This window comes from Phalangium opilio, unplaced genomic scaffold (genome assembly GCF_054372755.1).
Source record: "Phalangium opilio isolate 3A_F unplaced genomic scaffold, DU_Popi_V2 ptg000003l_1, whole genome shotgun sequence".
Lineage (NCBI taxonomy): Eukaryota > Metazoa > Arthropoda > Arachnida > Opiliones > Phalangiidae > Phalangium > Phalangium opilio.
The window spans coordinates 8446387-8470825 of NW_028324145.1; the positions used below are offsets into that span (position 1 = coordinate 8446387).

General features: G+C 35.8%; 5 protein-coding genes across 11 annotated transcripts in view; 4 read left to right on the forward strand and 1 right to left on the reverse strand.

Moving 5' to 3' along the window:
• Kdm3 (Lysine demethylase 3) overlaps positions 1-6215 on the forward strand; it is a 165144-nt gene extending 158929 nt beyond the window's left edge. For all 4 annotated transcript variants that reach the window (XM_089840053.1, XM_089840049.1, XM_089840051.1 and 1 more), the window contains 4 exons: positions 165-932; positions 2143-2796; positions 2895-3206; positions 3316-6215. In XM_089840053.1, coding sequence (XP_089696179.1) covers positions 165-932; positions 2143-2796; positions 2895-3206; positions 3316-3390 — 1809 coding nt within the window. In that variant the 3' untranslated portion in view covers positions 3391-6215. The remainder of the gene's footprint in view (positions 1-164; positions 933-2142; positions 2797-2894; positions 3207-3315) is intronic.
• Positions 6216-6353: 138 nt separating this feature from the next.
• Positions 6354-11670, forward strand: LOC149717574 (putative sodium/potassium/calcium exchanger CG1090). Its single transcript, XM_089840078.1, has 10 exons — positions 6354-6804; positions 7932-8127; positions 8244-8444; positions 8524-8624; positions 8711-8797; positions 8855-8955; positions 9164-9393; positions 9632-9913; positions 9994-10227; positions 10574-11670. Exons 2-10 carry the CDS (start codon positions 7935-7937, stop codon positions 10771-10773), a joined length of 1629 nt encoding a protein of 542 aa, XP_089696204.1. The 5' UTR covers positions 6354-6804; positions 7932-7934; the 3' UTR covers positions 10774-11670.
• Positions 11671-11742: 72 nt separating this feature from the next.
• On the forward strand, positions 11743-19293 carry Ide (Insulin degrading metalloproteinase). Of its 2 annotated transcripts, XM_089840070.1 has the most exons (18): positions 11743-11841; positions 11913-11939; positions 12107-12312; positions 12372-12448; positions 12515-12541; positions 12605-12708; positions 12777-12946; positions 13012-13337; positions 13398-13736; positions 14408-14710; positions 14788-14897; positions 14970-15114; positions 15171-15281; positions 15367-15487; positions 15561-15844; positions 16443-16865; positions 17493-17648; positions 17745-19293. In XM_089840070.1, the coding sequence occupies exons 3-18, from the start codon at positions 12150-12152 to the stop codon at positions 17877-17879; spliced, it is 2994 nt and encodes a 997-aa protein (XP_089696196.1). In that variant the 5' UTR covers positions 11743-11841; positions 11913-11939; positions 12107-12149; the 3' UTR covers positions 17880-19293. The 2 variants fall into 2 exon arrangements, with proteins under 2 accessions (XP_089696196.1, XP_089696193.1); XM_089840067.1 differs by having other exon boundaries at positions 11758-11939.
• Positions 19294-19406: 113 nt separating this feature from the next.
• On the reverse strand, positions 19407-21957 carry LOC149717576 (E3 ubiquitin-protein ligase MARCHF5-like). 2 transcript variants are annotated; one of them, XM_089840093.1, is made up of 6 exons: positions 21818-21957; positions 21419-21574; positions 21149-21354; positions 20808-20938; positions 19925-20272; positions 19407-19842 (listed from the first exon to the last, which is right to left on the reverse strand). In XM_089840093.1, the coding sequence occupies exons 2-6, from the start codon at positions 21511-21513 to the stop codon at positions 19675-19677; spliced, it is 948 nt and encodes a 315-aa protein (XP_089696219.1). In that variant the 5' UTR covers positions 21514-21574; positions 21818-21957; the 3' UTR covers positions 19407-19674. The 2 variants fall into 2 exon arrangements, with proteins under 2 accessions (XP_089696219.1, XP_089696221.1); XM_089840095.1 differs by having other exon boundaries at positions 21684-21822.
• Positions 21958-22255: 298 nt separating this feature from the next.
• The window catches only part of orb2 (cytoplasmic polyadenylation element-binding protein orb2), a 117760-nt gene continuing 115576 nt past the window's right edge, over positions 22256-24439 (forward strand). For both annotated transcript variants that reach the window (XM_089840265.1, XM_089840271.1), the window contains exons 1-2: positions 22256-22333; positions 22411-24094. In XM_089840265.1, coding sequence (XP_089696391.1) covers positions 23357-24094 — 738 coding nt within the window. In that variant the 5' untranslated portion in view covers positions 22256-22333; positions 22411-23356. The remainder of the gene's footprint in view (positions 22334-22410; positions 24095-24439) is intronic.

Genomic DNA, 24439 nt, shown 5'->3' on the forward strand with positions numbered 1-24439 from the left:
GACCCGAGAGTGCCAGTTAGTGACGTCACCAGATTTTAACGACATCTGATTGGCTTGCCGCTTACAGTAGTTCTCAAAGTCGCCGCTATGGGTAGGTGGCGCTGATCAGGAATAAGGCTAATTAGTTACCTTCTTAATCTTCAACTTGTTTTCATTCTAATCAGCAATTGATGAGCGCAGTCACGAAAAGCTTCTTAAACGAAACGTCACAGTTCAATGGTGATAACAATTCCAAAGGGAGCAAGAAAAAGAGCGTAACGAAGAGTGGTGTCAATGGGTTAGCGAACATTATCAAACAAGAGGATAATTTGACTGGATTCAGTTCCGAAGGTGGAGCCTCACCCTTAAACTGGCTAGCCGATATTGCTACCAAAGAGCCAAAGTTAACGGAAGGAGTTAAAAATCCGAAAAAGAATGGTAACAACAACAAAGATGGTAAAGAAGAAAACGCGGAGGAAGATAGTGCCGGTAGTGACGCGGATGAAGCCGGTGACGCGAATGACAGTTCTTTAGAGGATGACGAAAAAGGCGAGAACTTCAGCACCCTGAGAGAACTCTTAATTCGACCATCCGGTAAAGGGAATGGCAACGGTAACGGAAATGGCGCCGAAAGTGGTGGTGGTGGTGGCAAAAATTCGCGGAAGGTTTTGACAAGTACTCTGGATGAAGTGATATCTTGCGTTATCGAACATAAAGTCGGGAAAGTTGAGAAGAAAGAGGAGAAGAGATTGGTGCACTTCATCAGGAGGTTTCCATCTTCGCACAGAGGAAGAGAACCACTTCCAATCAGAATTTGTACATTGGCGGAAAGCCGACTTCTGTATCCCGATGTGCGTCATTCCTGGATGTGTAATGGGAAACTCTTGCTTCTTCATGATCCGCTTGATGAAGGAAATCTCAGGTTGTTTCAAGAACAGTGGAAAAGGGGACAGGTATGTTCAGATTTTTATTTCTGTTCTTATTAGTAAGATTGTGATCTAAAATTCTTCGAACAACACTGTAGTTAAAAGCACCATAAGATTGTGTTTGTTTATATGCTAAATATAGTTCAATATATGGTACTACGTATTGTGCTATATACGGTGCTACGTATTGTGCTATATACGGTGCTACGTATTGTGCTATATACGGTGCTACGTATTGTGCTATATACGGTACTATACATAGTGTTACATAGGGTACTATACATAGTGTTATATACGGTACTATACATAGTGTTATATACGGTACTATACATAGTGTTATATACGGTACTATACATAGTGTTATATACGGTACTATACATAGTGTTATATACGGTACTATACATAGTGTTATATACGTTACTATACATAGTGTTATATACGTTACTATACATAGTGTTATATACGTTACTATACATAGGGTACTATACATAGGGTACTATACATAGTGTTATATACGGTACTATACATAGTGTTATATACGGTACTATACATAGTGTTATATACGGTACTATACATAGTGTTATATACGGTTCTATACATAGTGTTATATACGGTTCTATACATAGTGTTATATACGTTACTATACATAGTGTTATATACGTTACTATACATAGTGTTATATACGTTACTATACGTAGTGTTATATACGTTACTATACGTAGTGTTATATACGTTACTATACATAGTGTTATATACGTTACTATACATAGTGTTATATACGTTACTATACGTAGTGTTATATACGTTACTATACGTAGTGTTATATACGTTACTATACGTAGTGTTATATACGGTACTATACGTAGTGTTATATACGTTACTATACGTAGTGTTATATACGTTACTATACGTAGTGTTATATACGTTACTATACGTAGTGTTATATACGTTACTATACGTAGTGTTATATAGGGTACTATACGTAGTTTTATATAGGGTACTATACGTAGTTTTATATAGGGTACTATACGTAGTTTTATATAGGGTACTATACGTAGTGTTATATAGGGTACTATACGTAGTGTTATATAGGGTACTATACGTAGTGTTATATAGGGTACTATACGTAGTGTTATATAGGGTACTATACGTAGTGTTATATAGGGTACTATACATAGTGTTATACGTATAACGCTATTTGACATGGAAATAAAATTGCTCCCTTAATTTCTTGTAGCCTGTGGTTGTCGCTGATATCAGTAAGAGGTTAGACATGTCCTTATGGCACCCTGACGGCTTTTGTCGAGATTTCGGTGATGTTAAAAATGATCTAGTCAACTGCAAAACCGGAACAGTCTTGCAAAATCTGCCAATGCGAAAATTCTGGGAAGGTTTTGAAAACTTTGGCAAACGAATGAAGGATGACGAAAACGAATACATGCTTCTAAAGCTAAAGGATTGGCCACCCGGCGAAGACTTTAGCGAACTTTTACCTTCCCGTTTTCAAGATCTCATGGGGGTTTTACCTCTTCGTCAATACACTCACAGAGACGGGAATCTCAACTTAGCCGGAAGACTCCCAGAATGTTTCGTCAGGCCTGATTTGGGTCCCAAAATGTACAATGCCTACGGTTCCGCCCTTTATCCGACTAAAGGGACGACTAACCTTCACTTGGACATCAGTGACGCCGTCAATGTTATGGTTTACGTTGGAATTCCGCGCGATGGCAAAGACGAAGAACATATTCAAGAAGCATTGAGAGCCATAGACGAAGGAAGTTGCGATTCTTTGATGAGGAAGAGAGTCAGAGACAAAGGCGTCAAACCAGGAGCATTATGGCACATTTATAATGCTAGAGACGCTGACAAAATAAGAGATCTTCTCAACAAAGTACGTTGGAGGCCTTACTCTTAATTCCGAGACCTTTCTGTGTTTTTAATATGTGAAACACTAAGTTAACGGATGTTCTTTATTACTTTGTTTTTCAGGTTGCCGTCGAACAGGGTGAAACGTTAGAACCTCACCACGATCCAATTCACGACCAGAGCTGGTATCTGGACACGGAACTGCGAGATAGACTCCAAAAAGAATATGGTGTCGAGGGATACGCCATTGCTCAGTGTCTCGGAGACGCTGTTTTCATTCCAGCCGGAGCTCCACATCAAGTTCGCAACCTTCACTCTTGTATTAAAGTTGCCGAGGATTTTGTTTCCCCCGAAAATATCGCGCACTGCTTTTCACTGACTCAAGAATTTAGGCATTTATCAGATACGCACACCAATCACGAGGACAAACTTCAAGTACGTTATGTTTCGTTATTGTCGTTGTTTTTAATTGATCTTGATTCACTTTTAGGTTTGACGTTGAATTCATGTTTTTTTTTTTTCGAATTACTTTTTGTACTTTTAGATTAAGAACATTATCTATCACGCTGTCCGTGACGCAATGGCTTTGTTGCAGTCCAGTGAACCATCAGGGAAATGACATCAAACTCCCCCTAACAGCAGGGGGAAATTACCGAAAAAGAAGAAGAAACTAAAGAGACGACATATTTCAGACTGAAAAAGGGTATGCGGGAAAAAAAAAAATGTGAAAAAATCTGTTTTTTAGTCTTAAAAAAGTACAGGGAATTAATTAATTTGATATTAATTAATTAATTAAATAAAAGTTAATAAGGAAAGCACCTGCCAGTGAGTATAGTGGATAATGAAGTTTTATTTTAAACCTTAAATCAAAAAATATCCCGGAAATGAGAGAGCTACACTACAGTTCGGTAAACGTAAGAAAGACACTGACTATTGTCAACAATGTAACGTATGTTTATGAATTTCTGAGACTATTCTGTTCATTCATTCATTCAGTCAGTGTCTTTGGTACTTTTATCACACTGTAGTTAATGACAAGAGAATTCGTGAGATGGATGAAGATTATACGTTGTTCTTTTTAGTCGTTTTCGGCGTAATTTTAAACCAAACCCCAACCAAAATGGTTTAAATCATTCCCCCTTTCATTTATTTGTTCATTCATCCATCCCCATCTCTCTTTTTGTGTCAAGACACAATTTGAGTATTTTTTAGTTTTGTTGCCAAAGTACAAATTATTAAAAAAAAAAAAAAAAAAAACTACATCCGTATATATCGACAAGAAAGGTTCGTTCGTTGTTAGTCATCAAAATGTATTGAAAATTTCAACCCAAACACACACACACACACACACACACAACATCAAAAATTCACACGTAAGAGAGGCCGGCGTATAGTGGAGTGGTTCATATATCATTTGTTAAATCAAAAATAGAGGATATTCACCCATTTTTTTTTTTTTTTTTTGGCTGCGGAATTTTTGGCGAATTAAAAATGAAAAACTAAATTTGTCAAAATGAAAATATTTAACATTTAGGGTAATTAAATTAAATCATTCATGCTTTTTGGAATATCAGTCGATAAGAATAGAATGACTCCTCGTTGTGCTCTGCTCAAAAGGTCACGTTAAATTTAAACTAATTAATTAAAGACAAACCGGTACCGGTGGTTTGAATAGTTTACTACAACAACACTCCGCTCGCTCGCTATCAACTCTTCTTTTTGGAATTATATATAAGAAAAATCTGATCTTGATTCATCAACGTCTTAATTGTATCGTTGCTTCGTTCTCATTGAATGTTCCTACTACTAGATTTATTTGATGATTTTGTTCTAAAAATCCTTAATGAAATAATATTATTTTCGTCCAAAACATACATGAATATGAATATGAGTCAAGTCAGCTGTTAAAGATTATAGCGAGAAAGAGAGATTCCAAGGTGTATAAATAGAAATTAAGAACAATGTTATGTATATGTGTTAATAGCTTTTTTTTTTTTTTTCGTTTATGTTCAACAATTGTAAAACAAAATGTTAGGTTCCCCCCCTCCAACGTAAATTGCACTGCAAATGATCGCGGGAAACGTTTTAATAGTCAGACGTACGACGACAATGGTTTCCTTTCCAAACTTTACGCGTTGAAAATATGTTTTAGAAACAGTTTTCTTTCTAACGAATGACGTAACTGTTAGTTACGGTGAATCGTAACTGTTAGTTACAGTGAATACGTGTAGGAGATGATGATACACACTTAATTTCTTTCGGTTAATTCCCTCCTACAAAAGTTGTAAAGGGATATTTTTCGTTTGATGAAATGATGGGGAGAGTAGAATTTAATATTAATTATTGAATTAATTAAAAAGGTATAAAAAAAATTTAGGGAGTTTAAACAAAAAAACAAAAAATTAAAATCTCCTTTTAATGATTGTTACGTAAAAAAAAAGATACAAAAAAAAAATTATACATTGTGTAAATTCATTTTAGAAGAAGCCTGAAAGACTAACATGTATAAATGGGACATAAAAATATACAAAAAAAAAAAAACAAATGAATGTCTTATTATAAGTGCGTGAATGGTATAAATATATTTAGAAAAAAAAAACAAATATGTATAAATTGATTCCCCCACCCCACCCTTCTTGCCCCCCGCCCCCGTTTAAATAGATAATGGTTCAAATTTCCCCCCCCCCCCCAAAGTTTTTCATGTTTGAAAGTTTAATAAGAAACTAAAAAAAAAAATCATTATTTATAAAACAACCAAAAACAATTACCAAAAAACAAAACAAAATAAAAACGCCAATTTCCAAAATTATATAGAAACATTTTTTGGAAATTTAAAGAATGTTTATCCGACCTAAAACCAACAAACAAACCTTCGCGAGAAACAAATATATTTATCTGCAGCAAATTATGTTCTCATTATCGTAAAAAAAATACCAACGAGTCAAAAATACCAAAACAGTTTCTTCATTATTGATATTGTGAGAAAAAAAAACGAAGTATCTTTTTGGTTAGTGCAAAGATAAACAAGTGCAAACAATAAGATAAATAACGTTTCGTTCTCAACAACGTTAAAAAGAGAAAAAAACACAAACTAGATTCCACTTCGCGAGTGTGGGGTTCTTGTGAAACAGAAGAAAAAAAAACACATGTTATATATAAATCTATATAATAAACTTCTATATATAAAACAATTGAGAAAAGGAACATTTCTTAAGAAAAAACAAAAATTGACCGGGGACAAAACTCTTTCGTTCGTACATGTAAATATTTCATAGCAATATTTTTATATTGAAAAAACAAATTTAAAAAAAAAAATCACCGTCATCTTGTAAGCGAATAAAAAATTAATTCGCTTGCGATTAAAACGAAAAAAAAAAAAATTGTTTTTATTTGAGTATGTATGACTGATGTTGCTGGTTCATATTAAAAGTGTTCACATGAAAATGAATTAACAATTTCCTTTCATAATTAGGCTTAAGATAAAGAAAATAATTAGGCTTACACCGTCGTCAATTATAAACCAAAAAGTATTAAGGGGTCACGCCGTGATTAGAGTTTTAAAATAATTGTGAATACCGGATTTCCACATATCACCACGTGATTCGGTAATGAGTTGTAAATTGGCGGGAAAACGGGAATATATAGGTAGAGGGCGTGGCTGGAAACTCGATAGCCAATCGGGGAGAAGAAACTCGGGTTAGGTAATCTTTGGCGCCTTTGTAATAATACGGAGTGTGTAGATCACGTGGTGAATTTTTTATTGAGGCTTCGCTGTGCAAGTTGCAACTCTCGTTGTTATCTGACGCCGCGGTCGGCCGACGAGACCGGTTGCCCCTTTAACGGCCCTCTCAAAAGCGCTTGACTTGTGACAGAATTTTTTTTGTACGGAGATCGTAGTTTTCTTTATTTACACGATAAACATTCACATTAACATCTTGGAGTTTTCAAGATTAAATTCCCGAAAAATTATGAGTTCTGATTGCGGGCAGAAGCTGTTGTATTAGAGACGAGTGAAGTCCTCGTCTTGACCTGGGTAAGTTAATTAAATCTTTCTTGATCGTGTATACCGTTCCGTATGGAAGGATTAGCTTTAGGTAAAGAAGCCATTGAGCTCTTTAGCTTAGTAATCTACCTGTCAAATTATCTCTGGTATTCGTTAATTGTGTACTTTTTATTGCATTGAAATTAATTTAGATTAATTTTTAGACTAGTGGATAAAAAGCGCCTCTTTTTAGGGTAGAAAGAAATTATAAAAGCAATATTGTTGAAATGATGCAATTAACAATAGATAATTAGCAATAATTTGGAAAACGTAACGATGTTTTGGGGCAACCCGGGCAAGAACATGTCCAATTTAGTATTGGAAAAGGCGTCGTCAATTTTTAAACAGGCGCACATTTAGCTGCTCAATTATTAGATAGGATTTTGTTAAGAACGGTTTTAAATGCAGGTTGTCAATTATATTGAAACCAGTACAATGTAAAGGGTGTTGTGAATTTGCCCCTATTTTCAATGTTATATAGCTGTTTTCCGCGATAAAAATATATAGGCAATTTCGTCATTGAACATTGTTAAAATAGTGTAGACTATGTTAGGTTATAAACAGGTAAGTAGTGTTATAAGTTAAAACGATTTTATTGTACACGTTTTTCTTAATTGCAAAATCGTAAGAAAACTATTAAGTCGCTTAGAATAACTGTAAGGCTATATAGCCCTAGTTCTTTAATAAATTAAAAAAAAAATGTAAGACTTTTTTTTTAATATTTCTACTGTGCAACTGTATATGAAAGCAGAAGATGAACATTATCGGTACAGGTACAATGTTATCATTGTACAATTGTTGAATATTTCTACTGTGTAATTGTATATAAGAGCAGTCTGGCAGAAGATGAACGGTTTTGGTACAGGTAATATGTTACCATCAAACATATATACTGAAAGAATATACAGTTGCTACTAACAGTACTCGCTAAAGTTGCTGTAAGTGTAAGCAACATTTAATGTAGGTTTGAAAGTTAAATTTATCGGAACATATGCTGTAGGCGAAGTATTTGGTTGAAATCGAACATTATATGTTTGTAGATAATTGCAATCTGTAAAATTTGATATATCAAGGTTTTTATGAAATAGGTTTCATAATAGAATACAATTTAATCCTAGAAAATGAAGAAGCATCATAACCAACGACTCGTATTTAGCTTCGCTATCGTGTCTGTCTCAGTATTATCAGTTGTACTACTTATTGGCCAATACCTTATTGATACATCCAGGGAATATGATGATATTTTGGCAATAGATAAAAATCCTGGTCCTAAATTAAGAACTCTGTTATCAATAGATAATCCATTACTTCAAGGTAATCAGTCTACTTTTTTTGATAAAAACACAACACAATAGATTTCAAATTCCACTGACGTAATTTCAAAGTATGTTACGAGCTCAAAGACGTTGCTTTTATCTGTTGTTTACTAGCTACCGCCAATGAAACTCCCATTAAAAATGATAATTGTTCTCCGGCTGCTATTGAACAATTTCCAAGACCTTTAATCCCTAATTCTATACGAAAACAAGGAGCAGTTGCTATACACATTCTTATAACACTCTACTCTTTCTTGGCTTTGGCTGTAGTTTGTGACGAATATTTTGTTCCGGCTTTAGAATGTCTTTGCGATGGTAAATAAAAATAATGAACGCGATGTATTTTTTCACGGCTTAAAATTAACAGTCATGGCCTTTTCTGTTATATTTTAAGCTTTGAATGTACAACCGGATATCGCGGGAGCCACTTTTATGGCTGCTGGTTCCTCGGCTCCCGAATTAGCTACAGCTGTGATTGCTGTATTCATCACGAAGGTACGAAAGAATTGAATACTAAAGCTTAAAGGGGTGAAGTTTAAGGTTTCTTTTAAGCTCGACTTATAATAACTTTAATAATGTAGGATGATATTGGAGTGGGTACGGTTGTCGGATCCGCAGTTTATAATATTGCCTTTGTTATAGCTGTTTGTGGATTATTCGCTGGAAAGGTTAAATATATTTAACTTAAACAATTAAGTACTGAAGCGTAATTAATTTTAATTTAGGTAGTATACTTAAATTGGTGGCCATTATTTCGCGATTGTTTTTTCTACACTATCAGTATTATTGCCTTAATTATCGCAATTAGCAATGAAGCTGTTTCATGGTAAGATTAATTTCTTATAGAGCTATCTCAGCTGTGACGTCAGTGAGTGCCTAGGTAAAACGTCATAGGCTTAGCTTTGGCAGTGGGCGGCCATGTTTGGTACCTCTTTGGCTCTATGGGCAAATAGCATGGGTGACGTCACACTAAGGGTTCTGAGATAACTCTATTGAGGCAAGAATCATTTTATAATCATTGTTTTGTATAACAGGATTGAATCTACAATGTTCCTGGTGCTCTACGTTATTTACATTCTTTTTATGTTCGTTAACAACAAAGTTGAACGATACGCCATGTCTCTTAATTGCTTAAAATGGTTGGGTCCTAACATAGATCCTGAACAGTCTCAATTAATTATGTACAAGGGAGCTCTCGGTGGAAGGACACATCTTCCCGAATCTCACGATGATGGTAGTAATTCATTCGCTGCCGAAGAAGAAGGTATACTTTATTAAAATTCCCCTTCACAATATAATAAGGGTATAGGGAGCTAACAACTGGCTAGGGGGAAGAGATAGTCTGACGTCACGCAGCCCCTCTCTGGTTGGCATTTTTGCGCGTAGAATACTGTTTCCAACCGTTAGGGGGGATGAAACTCCAGTAAGAGATAGAAGGGTGTGACGTTTGAGGTTCAGAACTGTTAGCTCCCTATTCTTAGAAATCATTATTATTTCTGCAGAAGGCAACAAATACATGGCGCTGTCATCCAATTTGGAGAAGAAAAGGGATTCGGTGGAAAATGTTGAAGTGACGGAGGACTCTTTGTTCAGTTGTCCCAAGAATTCTGTCTGCAAATCAATCTTATGGTTGATATCTTTTCCTCTCTTGATCCTTTGTTACGTAACGATCCCCGATTGTCGTAAACCACGTTGGCAAAAGTGGTATTTCTTGACTTTCCTAAACTCCTGTATTTGGATTGGCATCTGGAGTTACCTCATGATTTGGATGGTGACCATCGTTGGTGTGTAACTATCGTACTATTTTCAATCATTTTTTAGTGGTATTATACTTAATTATCTATTTTTTGTAATGTTTTATTAGGTTTTACGTTAAAAATTCCTGATACCGTTATGGGTCTGACATTCCTGGCAGCCGGAGTCAGTGTACCCGATGCTATTTCCAGTTTACTAGTCGTTAGGAATGGTTTTGGTGATATGGCGATATCGAACGCGGTTGGAAGCAATGTTTTCGATATTCTATTGTGTCTAGGATTTCCGTGGTTTCTTCAAACAGTCATTATTAAACCTGGTTCCGTAGTTAAAGTTTACAGTAAAGGTAAATATTTACTAGGCCTACTTTAATTAAAGGGACTGTAAAGAAGGCATCGGCGGGTGGGTAAAAATTATTTGAAATACGTCAGAAGCACGTGACCAAGGAGAGGCGTGGTTCAAAGAAGCTTAGTTCGTTTTATTTCGAAAACTACCACTTCATGGAATTGGTGCTGCAATCTGGTGATAAACAAGGACTAGATGTCCAGTTCCACTCCATGAGGAGTCTTTGTATCTTGGCATCACGTGACGTATTTCAAACAATTTTTACCCACCCATTGATGCCTTCTTTGCAGTCCCTTTAAAAGAGAGGTAAGTACTGATGATACGAGTTCTTCCATTCCTTTTTTTAGGAATTATCTATTCTACAATTTGTTTGTTATCGACGGTGGTTTTCTTGTTAGTTGTTACCCATTTAAATAATTGGAAACTCAACAAAAAGTATGGTGCCATAATGATGGCCTGGTATTTGCTCTTTATGATCTTTTCGGGAATGTACGAGGGTAATGTTTTCACTACCGTTAATTTACCCATGTGTCCAAGTAATTATTAATTAATTACAATCAATTAATTAATTAATTAATTAACCTATAATGTCAGGATCAAGCTATAAATTATATAGTACAACTCTTTAAGAATATATATATAAGTATATTCCATCCCCTGATCCCTGCAAACAAAACTTAACACGACGGCACAATCATGAAATTTAGTTAAATTAATTAACTTAATTTTTAATTAATTAATTAATTAATTAATTAAATTTTAACTTTATGGTTTTTAAAACCCTATAACTTAATTAATTAACATCTAAGAAATATTTACAAAAACTAGCAATTTTACAGCAGTTTTTTGTAATTTGTTTTAATGGAACACTAACCAAATATATTTTTTATAATGGTACCGATAATGACCTCTTAATTTTAATTAATTAATTAACTAACTATCCACCACGCGTTTCCTTTTTATTTTTTTTTCATTCGTGATATCAATTTTTAATTTTCCGATCACTTTATTTAATTTTTTTGAAGTTTTTTTTTGAAAGATGCCAAATATTGTTGTCCGGTTTTAAATCTTCTCAAATTAACCCATATTTCTTAAATCTCTTTCGAAAATCTTATGTATATCTTATTATACAAATATTTTTCGATAAAACCCGCCTTGTGGCGCCTTGAAACCCTAACCCTTTCAGGCTAAGCCTTTGCTCTAGACTTTCCATGCCATTTTTAGCTAAACTTGGACGTAATGCAATTTGTAAAGAATTTAAAAATATACTAACAATCAAAAAAAAAACTATCCCCATGATATTTTTCGTGATTTTTATATTTGAATATTTTAAAATTATATAAATGTCATAGGAGCTTGAATGAATATTATAATAATGTTATTAATATAATTGTATAGTATAAAAAAATGGTTCTAGTATTAAATCTTCAAAGATTTAATGTTAGTTTTTGTATTTTTTATGTTGTTTTAATCATTAGTGTTTCTTTTCAGCAATTAAAATTTAAATAAACATAATTTTCCCGGGGTTTATGAAGCAGCATGACTTTCACTTTTGTCACGATCACGTGATCGTCGGTCTCTAGCAAAGGCACGAGTTGCCTTGTAATTAATTCAAGTAAAATTATAATTATTTATGTACTTTAAAGTATTATTTCATCGTTCTAAAACATTCCCAATTAAATCAAGAACTGGATTATTTCGATTAATAACAGGGTACGTCTGTCATTAATTATTATGAATTTAGGCTTAGCGAACTGCGTGACCTTTGACCTTCCTAAGTTCCTACAACTTCGATTTAGGGTTAAGAACGGTTACGAATTTATGTTATTATAAGCTACTTTTCACGTTTATAATATAATTTATTGAGGTCTTCTTTATAGAAGATCATTTTCGGAAGCTAATTCGACCAAATTAGTGTATAAAATGTCTGACAATCCCGCTATTAGTCGGATTGTTGAAAACATTGTTAAATCAGGGGAAGATAAACGTTCCTATCGAGGTCTCGAACTTAGTAATGGGTTAAAAGTTTTATTGGTTAGTGATCCAACTACTGACAAATCTGCAGCAGCTCTTGATGTAAATGTTGGTAAGTTAAAATTAATCTTATTTTAGTTAAATACGTATTTAAATCTATCATAATCACAGGACATATGAGTGATCCCCTAAACCTTCTTGGTCTCGCTCATCTATGTGAACATATGCTGTTTTTGGGAACCAAGAAGGTAAATTACTCCCTAATTAGTTTAATTAACCATATAATGTTAAATTTAAGTCTTATTAATTTATAGTATCCTGTAGAGAATGAATATAACAAAGTAAATATACACTTTTAAATACATCTTCACTTGTAACTAAGTTAAGTTAATGATGTTTATTAGTTTTTAAGCCAACATGGTGGTAGTAGTAACGCATTTACATCAGTTGATCACACAAATTATTATTTTGACGTATCTCCTGATCAATTACAAGGAGCTTTAGATAGGTACTTGTAAAATATTATCATCTTAGGAGTATCTTACTTACGCTTAATTATTTGTTTATGCTTGGAAGGTTTGCCCAGTTTTTCTTAAACCCTTTATTCACTGAAAATGTAACTGACCGAGAAATCAATGTGGTCATTTCTGAACACGAAAAAAATGTTCAAACTGATATTTGGAGATTAAATCAATTAGAAAGATCCACCGCAGACCCCAGTCACGAATATAGCAAATTTGGAACCGGTAATTATAAGAAATCTAATTATTAAAGCGTAAATGGACTTTCTAATTAAGATATTCTTCCAAAGGCAATAAAGATACGTTAGATATTATCCCCAAATCAAGTGGTATCAATGTTAGGGAAGAATTATTAAAATTTCACGCGAAATGGTATTCTTCAAATATCATGGGTTTGGCCGTCATTGGCAGAGAATCTTTAGAAGATTTAGCCGAAATGGTAATAAAGTTATTCTCTGACGTTCAAAATAAGAACGTCGCTGTTCCTGAATGGACTAAACACCCGTTTGGACCATCTCAACTTAAAAAAAGATATTACGTTGTTCCTGTCAAAGATATTCGTAATTTAAACATTACTTTCCCCATACCAGATCTCCAACCCCATTACAGGTCTAGTGTAAGTCACTCTAAGAAGGACTTGGTTAATTAAGCTTGACTAAACTTAATTAATATATAGCCTGGTCATTACTTGGGTCATTTAATTGGCCACGAAGGTCCCGGTAGTTTATTATCAGAGCTTAAATCAAGAGGTTGGGTCAATACTTTGGTTGGAGGATACAAAAGTGGTGCCAAGGGGTTTGCCTTTTTTATTGTCAATGTGGACTTGACTGAAGAAGGAATTGAACACGTTGACGATATAGTTTCCTTGCTATTTCAATACTTGAATATGTTAAAGCAAGGTGGACCCCAAAAATGGATTTTTGAGGAATGTCAGAACTTGGCATCCATGACTTTTAGGTTTAAGGATCGCGAAAGACCCCAACTTTATACATGCGCGTTAGCTGGAATGTTACATGTAAGATTAACAGTTGGTACAAGGATCATAGGGGGAAGGACGCGAAATCTGTGAGAAATAGGCGCGCTAACTGTGGAACAGTTTAGCTCCGGTGGGACGCTAGAAATGGGGGAGGAATACTCGGAAAAAATGGCGGACAGTCATTCATAAGCTCTGGGGGAATTTGAAAAGTAGGGCTATGAGCTCCAGGGGAATTGGCGAGTAGGGCTATAACAGCGTTTGTACGGAACCTGGATAACCTGGAAAACCTGGATAAGTCAGGGATATGAAAACTAGGGGGATAAGTCAGGGATTTAAAAGTTTTTCCTAAAAAGTCAGGGATATGTCAGGGATTTTGTTTGGTATATCAAGCCATGCTTCGAGCAATACTAAATATGAGACAGGTGTGATGAAGTGGGCTCTGGCAAACACCTTAAAATGCTCAGGGATATTGTTTGCAAAATTTGGTCGGGGATAACCTGGAAAAGTTAGGAATTTTCAATGTAAAAATTTTGTACGAACCCTGTAGACCCCATTTTTCCGAGTATTCCTCCCCCATTTCAAGCATACCATCGTACCTGAACTGTTCCACAGTTAGCGCGCCTATTTCTCACAGATTTCGCATGCTCCCCCGATCATCCTTGGTTTGGTAAACCGAAAAATAGCTCTCCAATTTCGTGGGTAATTAATAGGATTATCCAATGGAAGAAGTTTTAAGTGGACCCTTCTTAATGCACGAGTACCGCAAAGATTTGATTGAAGATCTTTTGAATCGCCTGGTTCCTCAAAATATAAGGGTGGCGGTGATTGGTAAGAAGTTTGAGGACATAGTTAACGAAGAGGAACATTGGTACGGAACCAAATTCAAGTCGGAAGATATTAAAGAGGAGATTTTAACCAAATGGGAAACACCCGGACTTCATCCCAATCTTAAACTACCTCCTAAGAATGAGTTTATTCCTACAAATTTTGATCTGTGCCAGAGAGAAAAAGATGTACGGTTTAAATTACTTTGTAGAAAAGTTAATTAAGACTTATATCAAAGTGTGTTTAATTTAATTACTCCATTTAGTATACTGGTTTACCAGTTTTAATAAAGAATACAGAAATGTGTCGCGTTTGGTTTAAACAAGATGACGAGTTTAATTTACCAAAGGCGGTTTTAAGTTTTGAATTTGAAAGGTATATTAATTTCAAATCATTAAATTTAAACCGCAATTCAACAATTACACGATATTTTTTCCCCCAAAACAGTCCTTTGGCATATCTTGACCCTATTCATTGCAATATGACTTACATGTTCGTGCAATTGTTCAAAGACGCCCTTAATGAGTATACGTACGCTGCCGAGTTGGCAGGACTTTCTTATTCCCTTAATAACACGAAATATGGAATGTTTGTAAGTGTACTTAGAGTTTTAGACCCTAAGCTTAGTAAAAACGTCGTATTTTTTAGTTAAACGTCAAAGGTTATAACGACAAACAACACGTCTTGTTGAAGAAAATCATTGACAAATTAACTAATTTTCAAATTGACCCGAAGAGATTTGATATTCTCAAAGAAGCAGTGAGTTCTACGGTTCTTCTTAATGATCTGTTGTAATTAGCGCTAAGATTTGATGGGGGGGGGGGGGAAACATGTTTTCTTATAGTATATAAGAGGTTTAAAGAATTTTAACGCTGAACAACCTCATCAACACGCGGTTTACTATCTTTCATTACTTCTTGCTGAAAGAGTATGGTCTAATATTGAGTTATTAGAAGCTACCGAAGGTAATTAATTTAATTATTAAGATTACCTAGAGTAACTTTACTTATAATTGAAGTAATTACTAATTACTCTTAGAATTAACAATGGAAAGAGTGCAGGAATTAATTCCTCAGCTTTTATCGCGAATGCACGTTGAAACCTTAATTCACGGCAATATAACTAAACATCAAGCTTTGGATCTTATGTCCGTTATCGAAAGCCAATTAGAGGAGAATATAAAATGGAGGCCGTTACTCGCGAGTCAATTAGTTAGGGACAGAGAATATCAATTATCGCCCGATAATCAATACGTTTTTGAGAAAACAAACTCGATTCATAAAAGTTCTTCGGTTGAAGCTTATTATCAATGTGGATTACAGGTACCTTAATTAAAGGGAGGGTGAAGTGGAAAATCAAGTGATTTTTTATCTTTTCTTCTTCTTCTAATTATAAGACCAGTCTGCATAGTGAAACATTCAGGAAATACCAACTCCGAATGATTTTAAAATTATTTCAAATTTGGTTCAGATTTTAAGGTCGGATAATTTTAAAGAAGGACCATGCTCCGACCAATCGCGTAACGCCCTGCCTTTTTGTTAACAAAATTCTCGTGGCACGCATGCTCCATGTCTCACGCAACGATTACCAATCACATCGCGCGCAAATTTTATCAAATCTCGTGAAAAATTTCATTCGACACGGAACATGCGTGCCACGAGAATTTTGTTAATAAAAAGGCAGGGCGTTACGCGATTGGTCGGAGGTCCTCATTTTAAAATTATCCTTAAAATCTGAACCTAATTTGAAATAATTTTAAAATCATTCGGAGCTGGTATTTCCTGAATGTTTCACTATGCAGAATGGTCTTATAATTATTTAGTAGAAGAATCGATAAAAAATCACTTGATTTTCCACTTCACACTCCCTTTAAAATGTCCCTCTAATTGATTGTAAATTAATTAAATTTTAAATAATTAGGAAACTAGGGCCAATATGCTTTTGGAATTATTCTGCCAAATGGTTACCGAACCTTGTTTTAATATTCTACGGTCTCAAGAACAGTTGGGATACATTGTGTGTAGCGGTGTTAGAAGAGCCAATGGTGTTCAAGGTTTAAGAGTGATTGTACAATCGGATCGTAGTCCGGCTTATGTTGATGCCAGGATTGAAGCTTTCTTGTCCTATTTTGGAAATTATTTAACGGAAATGAGTGACCAGGACTTTGAGGCTCATAAAGCCACTTTGGCAGCTAGAAGATTGGAAAGACCCAAGAAGCTCGTTCTACTTTCAGCCAAATATTGGTCCGAGATTGGTTCGCAACAATATAATTTTGATAGAGATAATGTCGAAGTTGAATGCCTTTATAGTCTAACGAAGAATGATGTAATTAAATTTTATAAGGTAATTAATTAATTTAGTTATTTTAATTTCAAATACTTTTCTTTAGTGATTAACTCTTTCTTAAAAGGGAGGGTGAAGTAGAAAATCAAGTGATTTTTTTTATCGATTCTTCTACTAAATAATTATAAGACCAGCCTGCATAGTGAAACATTCAGGAAATAATAGCTCCGAATGATTTTAAAATTATTTCAAATTAGGTTCAGATTTACAGGATAATTTTAAATAAGGACTGCCGACCAATCGCGTAACTCCCTGCCTTTTTGTTAACAAAATTCTCATGGCACGCATGCTCCGTGTGGAATGAAATTTATCACGAGATTTGAAAATTAAAATTTGCGCGCGATGTGATTGGCAATCGAGGCGCAAGACATGGAACATGCGTGCCACGAGAATTTTGTTAACAAAAAGGCAGGGCGTTACGCGATTGGTCGGAGGGGCTTATTTAAAATTATTCTTAAAATCTGAAACTAATTTGAATTAATTTTAAAATCATTCGGAGTTGGTATTTCCTGAATGTTTCACTATGCAGACTGGTCTTATAATTATTTAGTAGAAGAATCGATAAAAAAAAAATCACTTGATTTTCTACTTCACCCCTCCCTTTAACAATATCAATCTTTAATAAAGGATACAATCTCGGCTGAAGGACAACTTAGAAAGAAGCTATGCGTTCATATAGTTTCAACTGCAGTTGGAGGAGCTGGTAATCTTCCAGAGACAACTGAATCTGATCAACCAGCGGATGGATTAAAATCCACACCACCTGTTCCGCCGCAACGAGCTGTAAGATTGTTTGTTATTGTTATTGTTATTGTTATTGTCTTGTCTAAGTTTGAACTAATAACTTTTGTCTCTCTCTCTTTTTTTTTTCATTCACAGACTCCATTCAGGATTGAGAATGTTACCGAATTTAAACGAAGTTTGGCCCTTTATCCTTTGGTTAAACCATGCATTGTTATACCTCCGCCTGTTATGCTATCAGTTAAGAAATCTCCGGCAAGATCCAGGCTTTAATATTATAAGTAAATAAATTTATGTTCTTTTGGAATATGGAAGGTAAAACTTACTTGTTTGGTTTGTTTTTGTCCATCAATTCTTTAAAAGGGCGCTAAAATAGAGTGCTGTCAGTTGTGACGTCAGATCCAAGGTTAAACGTCACGAGTCTGCCTTTAGCAATGGGCGGCCATGACAGTTACCGTTTTTTCTTTATGGGAAAACAGCATTGGTGACGTCACACCCGCGCTTCTGACAGCACTCTATTAAGAATAAAAATCTCATTTAATTTAATGATTTATAATTAAAATTAGGGTAAGAGACTAAAGAAACGAGTTGGTAATTTAGTAATTACCGCAGCATTATTTTACCTGGTAATTTATCAATCATTTTTTAGCATTTTTGGGGCTCGGAAACATCACTCAGTAATGTAATTGTTTCTATACTTTAATTTAAGTTAGTATGAATTACTATACTTGAATTGGTAATTAATTTTACCAATGTTTTATAAATTAATTTACCGTATTTCTATAAAGTAATATTAAATTAAATTAATTAACCTTTATTATAAAAGCTCAAAAATAATCCGAACAAATTTACAGCTAGGGCATACCATAATTGAGATTAATTAATATCTGACGTAGTTAATTTAATTTAATTCATAGAGCTTAAGGTTTAATTAACCAACCACCTTTAGTTAATAATTATTTATAAGAATTTTAATTTAAATAAGGCAGGTGCATTTAACTAATCATAATTCATAATACTAACTAATTAAAAAAACATTAAAACAACCCCCCCCCCCCGGTAGTATTAGAGAACCCATATTTTATGAAGCCTATATAATACGTTATTTTTCTAAAAAAAAAAGTTAACTAATATCTCAGACTCAATTAACACATTAATTAATAAATAAATATGTCGTTAGTTAATTAAAAATAATAATAATAATAATTAACTTCACGATTTTTTTTTCTAGAAACAAATTGTTTTTATTTCTGAAATTCAAATTACAATTTTTATTAAAAAAATAATGTAAATTATTAATTAATCTTATTCTTTTTACGAGGCGCATCTCCGTTCCGTAATTTTTTTTATTACTGTTAATTTAATTAAATTAATTAATTTAAAATACTTAAAACTTTAAAACCCTCGTGACGAAGATGTTTAATTAATATTGTTTTTTGAAGTGCAAATATATTTTATTTTTTTTTTTCTTCTCAAGCCTATAAAGCGATTTTTATAAAATGTCTCGTAATTTCGGTACTTAAATTAATAATTAAAATAACGAACGGAGTAATTAACTAATTAATTATTATTGTATAATAATAATTAATTAAACATCTGGTTATTTTAATATGAAGAAAATTTAACCTAAAATTATTCTTTACAGGTGTGTATATATTTTTTGAGATAAAAAGATATTTAAATCATAGTTTGATAATTTATTTTAATTTAATTTAATTAAAATAATTAAATCCTCCGTTGTTAATTTCAGGTAAGCCTTTTTTCTATTAATTAATTTGATTAATTAAAAACAATTGGCACTTGTTGCTTTAATTTTTAATTTTAATAATAAAATGGTTTTAATTTTACAATTTTTTTTTTTTCTTATGTAGCTTTAGATTTAGACTTGAGAGATTTGGAAACAATTTTCAGGCTAAATTGGTCCAAAAGATGGCTAAACATAATTGAACAAATAAAAATTTAATCTTAATCGAAGTTTTTTTAAAGAGTATCTACAATTTATTTTAATCCCCCTCAAAAAGTATTTTTAGTGTTTTTTTTTTATAGTGAAGAAAAGTTCTCGGATGATTCAAATATCGGAATTGCCAGTTTGCGAAGCTTGACTTGTTGAACCACTAGGTAAGTTTTCAGCTTGTTCCGTATAATCCAATATCTGTCTCTGATACTGACGTTGATATTGTTGCTGTTTCAAATAAATCTTGATGACGCCTTTGACTCCGATAAATGTAATACCACCCTACGATAAATAGTTGGTGCTTTTAATTTAATATTAACTCGCGTTTTACTCATCGGTAGACATCGTAGAAAATTTAATTTACCAATAATGTTCTTTGTAAACTGGAAGTAACATTATTAAACATTAATTTCCCACAAACAGCGGCTACAGTCGGTAACATTAGCGCCCCGCAAAGAACTCTGGTAGCCGAGACAGGATCTGATAGACTGGGTTGATCATTTACTTCTTGCAATCCTTTATCGAACGAATGCATCAAGTATTTTAAGCCAGGAATTTTGGCTGAATGTCGTCGCCATAATTTAAGGATATAATCTTCCCATCTAACCATGCGACCTAAGATCAACATGACGGGAATTGTGGGTAATCCCACTAATAGAAATAATGGATCAGCTTGCTCCATTACTCCCAGGCCTTCCTTGTGACCCAAAACCTGGATGGATGAAAGTGACAATTATGATGGATGGATGGATGAAAGTGACAATTATGATGGATGGATGGATGAAAGTGACAATTATGATGGATGGATGGATGAAAGTGACAATTATGATGGATGGATGGATGAAAGTGACAATTATGATGGATGGATGGATGAAAGTGACAATTATGATGGATGGATGAAAGTCACAATTATGATGGATGGATGGATGAAAGTGACAATTATGATGGATGGATGAAAGTCACAATTATGATGGATGGATGGATGAAAGTCACAATTATGATGGATGGATGAAAGTGACAATTATGATGGATGGATGGATGGATGAAAGTGACAATTATGATGGATGGATGGATGGATGAAAGTGACAATTATGATGGATGGATGGATGGATGAAAGTGACAATTATGATGGATGGATGAAAGTCACAATTATGATGGATGGATGGATGAAAGTGACAATTATGATGGATGGATGAAAGTGACAATTATGAGATGGGAGATGGTTTTATTTTGGGGCAAATATGTACCTGCATGACTGTTACAGCCCCGTAGGTTACGGCAGTCCAATAAATAGATCCCACTACCACTCCAGCAGCCACAAAAGGACATACTTTATAAAGCATTCTGTCAGCCATGTCCATTACGTACGCTACTGGACCTACATCGATGCATAATTTGATTCATGTAATTTTTGATATGAAAGACTTTAAAGTTGTAGGTGGAATTCATAAACGTCGGACGCAACGCTATGTAGTACAGGCAAAGGCAGGGCGTCATGCGCATGCGCAAAAGACGCCCTGCCTTTTCCTGTACTAAATTGCGTTGCGTCCGACGTTTATGAATTCCACCTTAAAAGTGTTTCATTTACCAAATTGAGGGAAGACTATTATGTATTTAGTGTTACATTGAGGACAAGAAACTTCCGCCATTACATTTCCCCTCTGTTTTTCGTCAATCCATCTTTGCAGACACGTTTGGTGAACCCATTTGGTGGTACCTCGACACCGACAAGGTTGAACCCAGGAGGCATTTCTGTCATCATCTTCAGTGGCAAAACAAACCCAGCAATACCTTCTAATTGTTCAAATGAACAGGTAGGTAAGCTTCATATAAGAAATAAATAATTAGTGGGTCATACTTTTCTTCGTTTTGAACTATAACTGGCAACTCCTCCTTATTTGCTTGAACTGGAACATCATTTGCTTCTTTGGTAGACGAGGTAGCTTCCTCCATGATTAATTATCAGTTAATTAAGTTTTTAGGTTAAATGGAAAATTTTTAGGATTTTGTCATCCTGAAATTAAACGGATGATGAAATGTAGATTGTGTAAACAACAACAACAACTTCTGGAATAGTACTCTTATATAAAATACCCACTAAGGCCTATAGAATTTTACAATACCTTGGGGTTATTTAAAAAATAACGCTTAATGAGTTTCAAACTCCGATAAAAATTTAGTATTGTATTTATTTTAAGTTAAGTCGAACTAGTTATTGCGGACGCAAAGAGTGAAACGTAAAATAAAACTACATTACCTGCCCATAAAAAATCGGCCAAAGCCCAAAACGTATACTGCGGCCTGCCACACACTACATGTATATTAATGCCGTCACAAAATTAGTTCAAAATTATTGCCTCATTCGGCTACTCATTCTCTCGCATATTTATATATTTTTGGTAAATACGTCCCCTTTTCTTCTGTGATAATACTACCAAGTATAGTTATATAGAAACATTGATAATGGAAACTTATGTAATCAAGTTGCGTATTTCGGTTTCCATTTAAAATTTTAGAGAAATTATAAACTAAAACTTTGAAATTAAATTAACTAAATACTGTTTTATATAGTATAATTATAGCTTTTGTGTTTTTTCGTGGGTAAATATTAACAACGTTTAAAATAATTTATTTTGGGTTCTTCTCTACTCGGTTTTTGTTCACTCTGATGAAAAAGGGGGGTATCGCGCGATTTTCTCATTCGACGTGAAGGTGGGAGAGAGTGCAATACGGAAGGTAGCTGGGGAGAGAAGCTACTTATTTTACACAGCCGGTAAGTTAATTAAGGCTTATTTAAGTTTAGTAATGACTAATCAATTTTTCTAACGAGTATTTTAATAAATTTTTCAGACGTTTATGGCGAGAAAACGTCGGGAATAGTTGTGGTAAGCGTATCACGAACAGTGTTTATAAAAGTTGACCGAGGCTTAGAGACGCCGTTATTTTTGACAGGCTTAGCGGTTAGCTCTCCCCGGGCCCGTACCCGTAGGCCTAGTGTAGTGTACGGAGTGTATTTTGAGTTTTATCGTCGTATGCGTCGGAATATACGAGCGTGTTAGTTCTAGTTAATTAATTAATTTATTTAGTGCATCGTGCAATTTTTATTCGAGTTGAAAAAACGAAAGCGTAGAGCCTCGGAAGGTTTGCCTAGATGTCGCTGCTCTTTTCGGCAAAGAAAAATTTATCGACGGACTCGGCCGACGGTGCTGCACTGCGTATCTAACGCGGACCTAACTCGGCATCCGGCTAGGAGAGGCGGCCTTCCCCCGCCAGGAAAGTACGCCGCATTTTCGCTCGAGAGCGGCGACGTAAGAGAGAGGTTAGATAATCGTATTTGGGAAAAGGCGGCTGCTGTCCAAGGGATAGACTGAGGGAAAACTCCCGCGAACATTCGCGCCACTCGCCCGCCCGCCTTAATGGGGGAATATAACTTCGGAGTCACGGCTAACGTCAGAGCGCTTTCCCCGGTGGAGTTTCAGCAGAATCCGAGCTCCGGTTCTTCTTTATTCTTCCCTCCGGAGACGGCTTCGACGGCGGTGGCCGTCTCGGGGGCGCGTACCATGCAAGACGAGCTTCAACCCCTCGACGGCAAAGCGCAGGGGAAGCCCCAAAATCAAGGTTCCTCGACGGGGCCCCAGCCGAGCCAACAACATCAGAGCGCGGCCTCGCCGACGCGCGCCTCCCGCGACTCGAACCAGAGCATGGAGGGCAACCCGGAAGAAGCCAATAACGGGACCCCTTCCGCGAACGGCGTTTGTAACGGATCCCAAGGACAGGGAGGCGAGAAAAATCGGGCATGGACTCTTCTTCGAACGCTTCTTCGGCGCCCTCGCCTCTTCAGCTGGGCTTCGGAGAGCCTCCTTCGTCAGCTGTGTCGGGGGTGGCGCCCCCTCCCACCTCGTCTCCTAGCTTCTGGTCCACCGTGGCTGCCGACGATACTTTCGCGCAAGGGATTCCGGCCACCGTCAACGGGACCCTGACTTTTCAGAACTTTCCCACCAGCCCGCCCAACGTCAGTCCCGTTTTCAGCGCTAGCTTGGGCCCCCAGTTGGGCGTTTCGCAGCACCCAAACTCGGTTTCTCAGCGACGGGCCATCACGGGCGCCCATAATTTCGCCGCCCAGTCCAGGCATCAATCTCAGATGCAGCAGCAATCTAGTCTCTTTAAAACGTACTCCAACTGGAACACTCCTCAACAGGCGACGTGGTCGGCGGGGCCCCCTCCTCCTCAAGGACCACCGCCACCGCAAGCTAACGCTCTCAACCCTTGGAACACGGCGGTTAACCTCTCGAACCAGAAGCGTTCCGTGCCAAACGCCTTGAACCCCATCTCGCCCTTGAAGAAAACCGGGGCCACCACCCCTGGGGCTTCGGGACCCGCCTTGGGACAGCACACTATGGTCATCTCGCCGTCCAAGTTCCGCAGAAGCGCCTCCTTACCCGTCGGAAAACCCTTCCCCGCCGGACTCAACCCCACATTCGACCTCTCTGGCATGGACGACGGCAGGGATAGCAATGTCATACTACCTTATCAGGTAATGCAAATTTACTGTTACTTCTAACCGCATCCCCCGCCCCCCAAAAAGAATACTAATCCCCATTTTGTATTTAAACCCTTTTATTCCCTGTGACTTCTCTCGTCGTAAAGAGTCCCCCAATAACGGACAGACAATAGTAGACACACACACTCTCCAAATATAGTAATGGGGCCAACAAATGACCTTCACGACCCTCTAACCCCTTTTTATTCATCTTTCAACCGGGAGACCGGGGCCGGTTCGCGAATGAGGCTAAAGAAAGGTATAATAGGCCTAGAGATATTCCCCTCTTCTCTTTCTCTATACACCTCGTGAGCTATGGTCGTAGCAGCTGATTCTCTG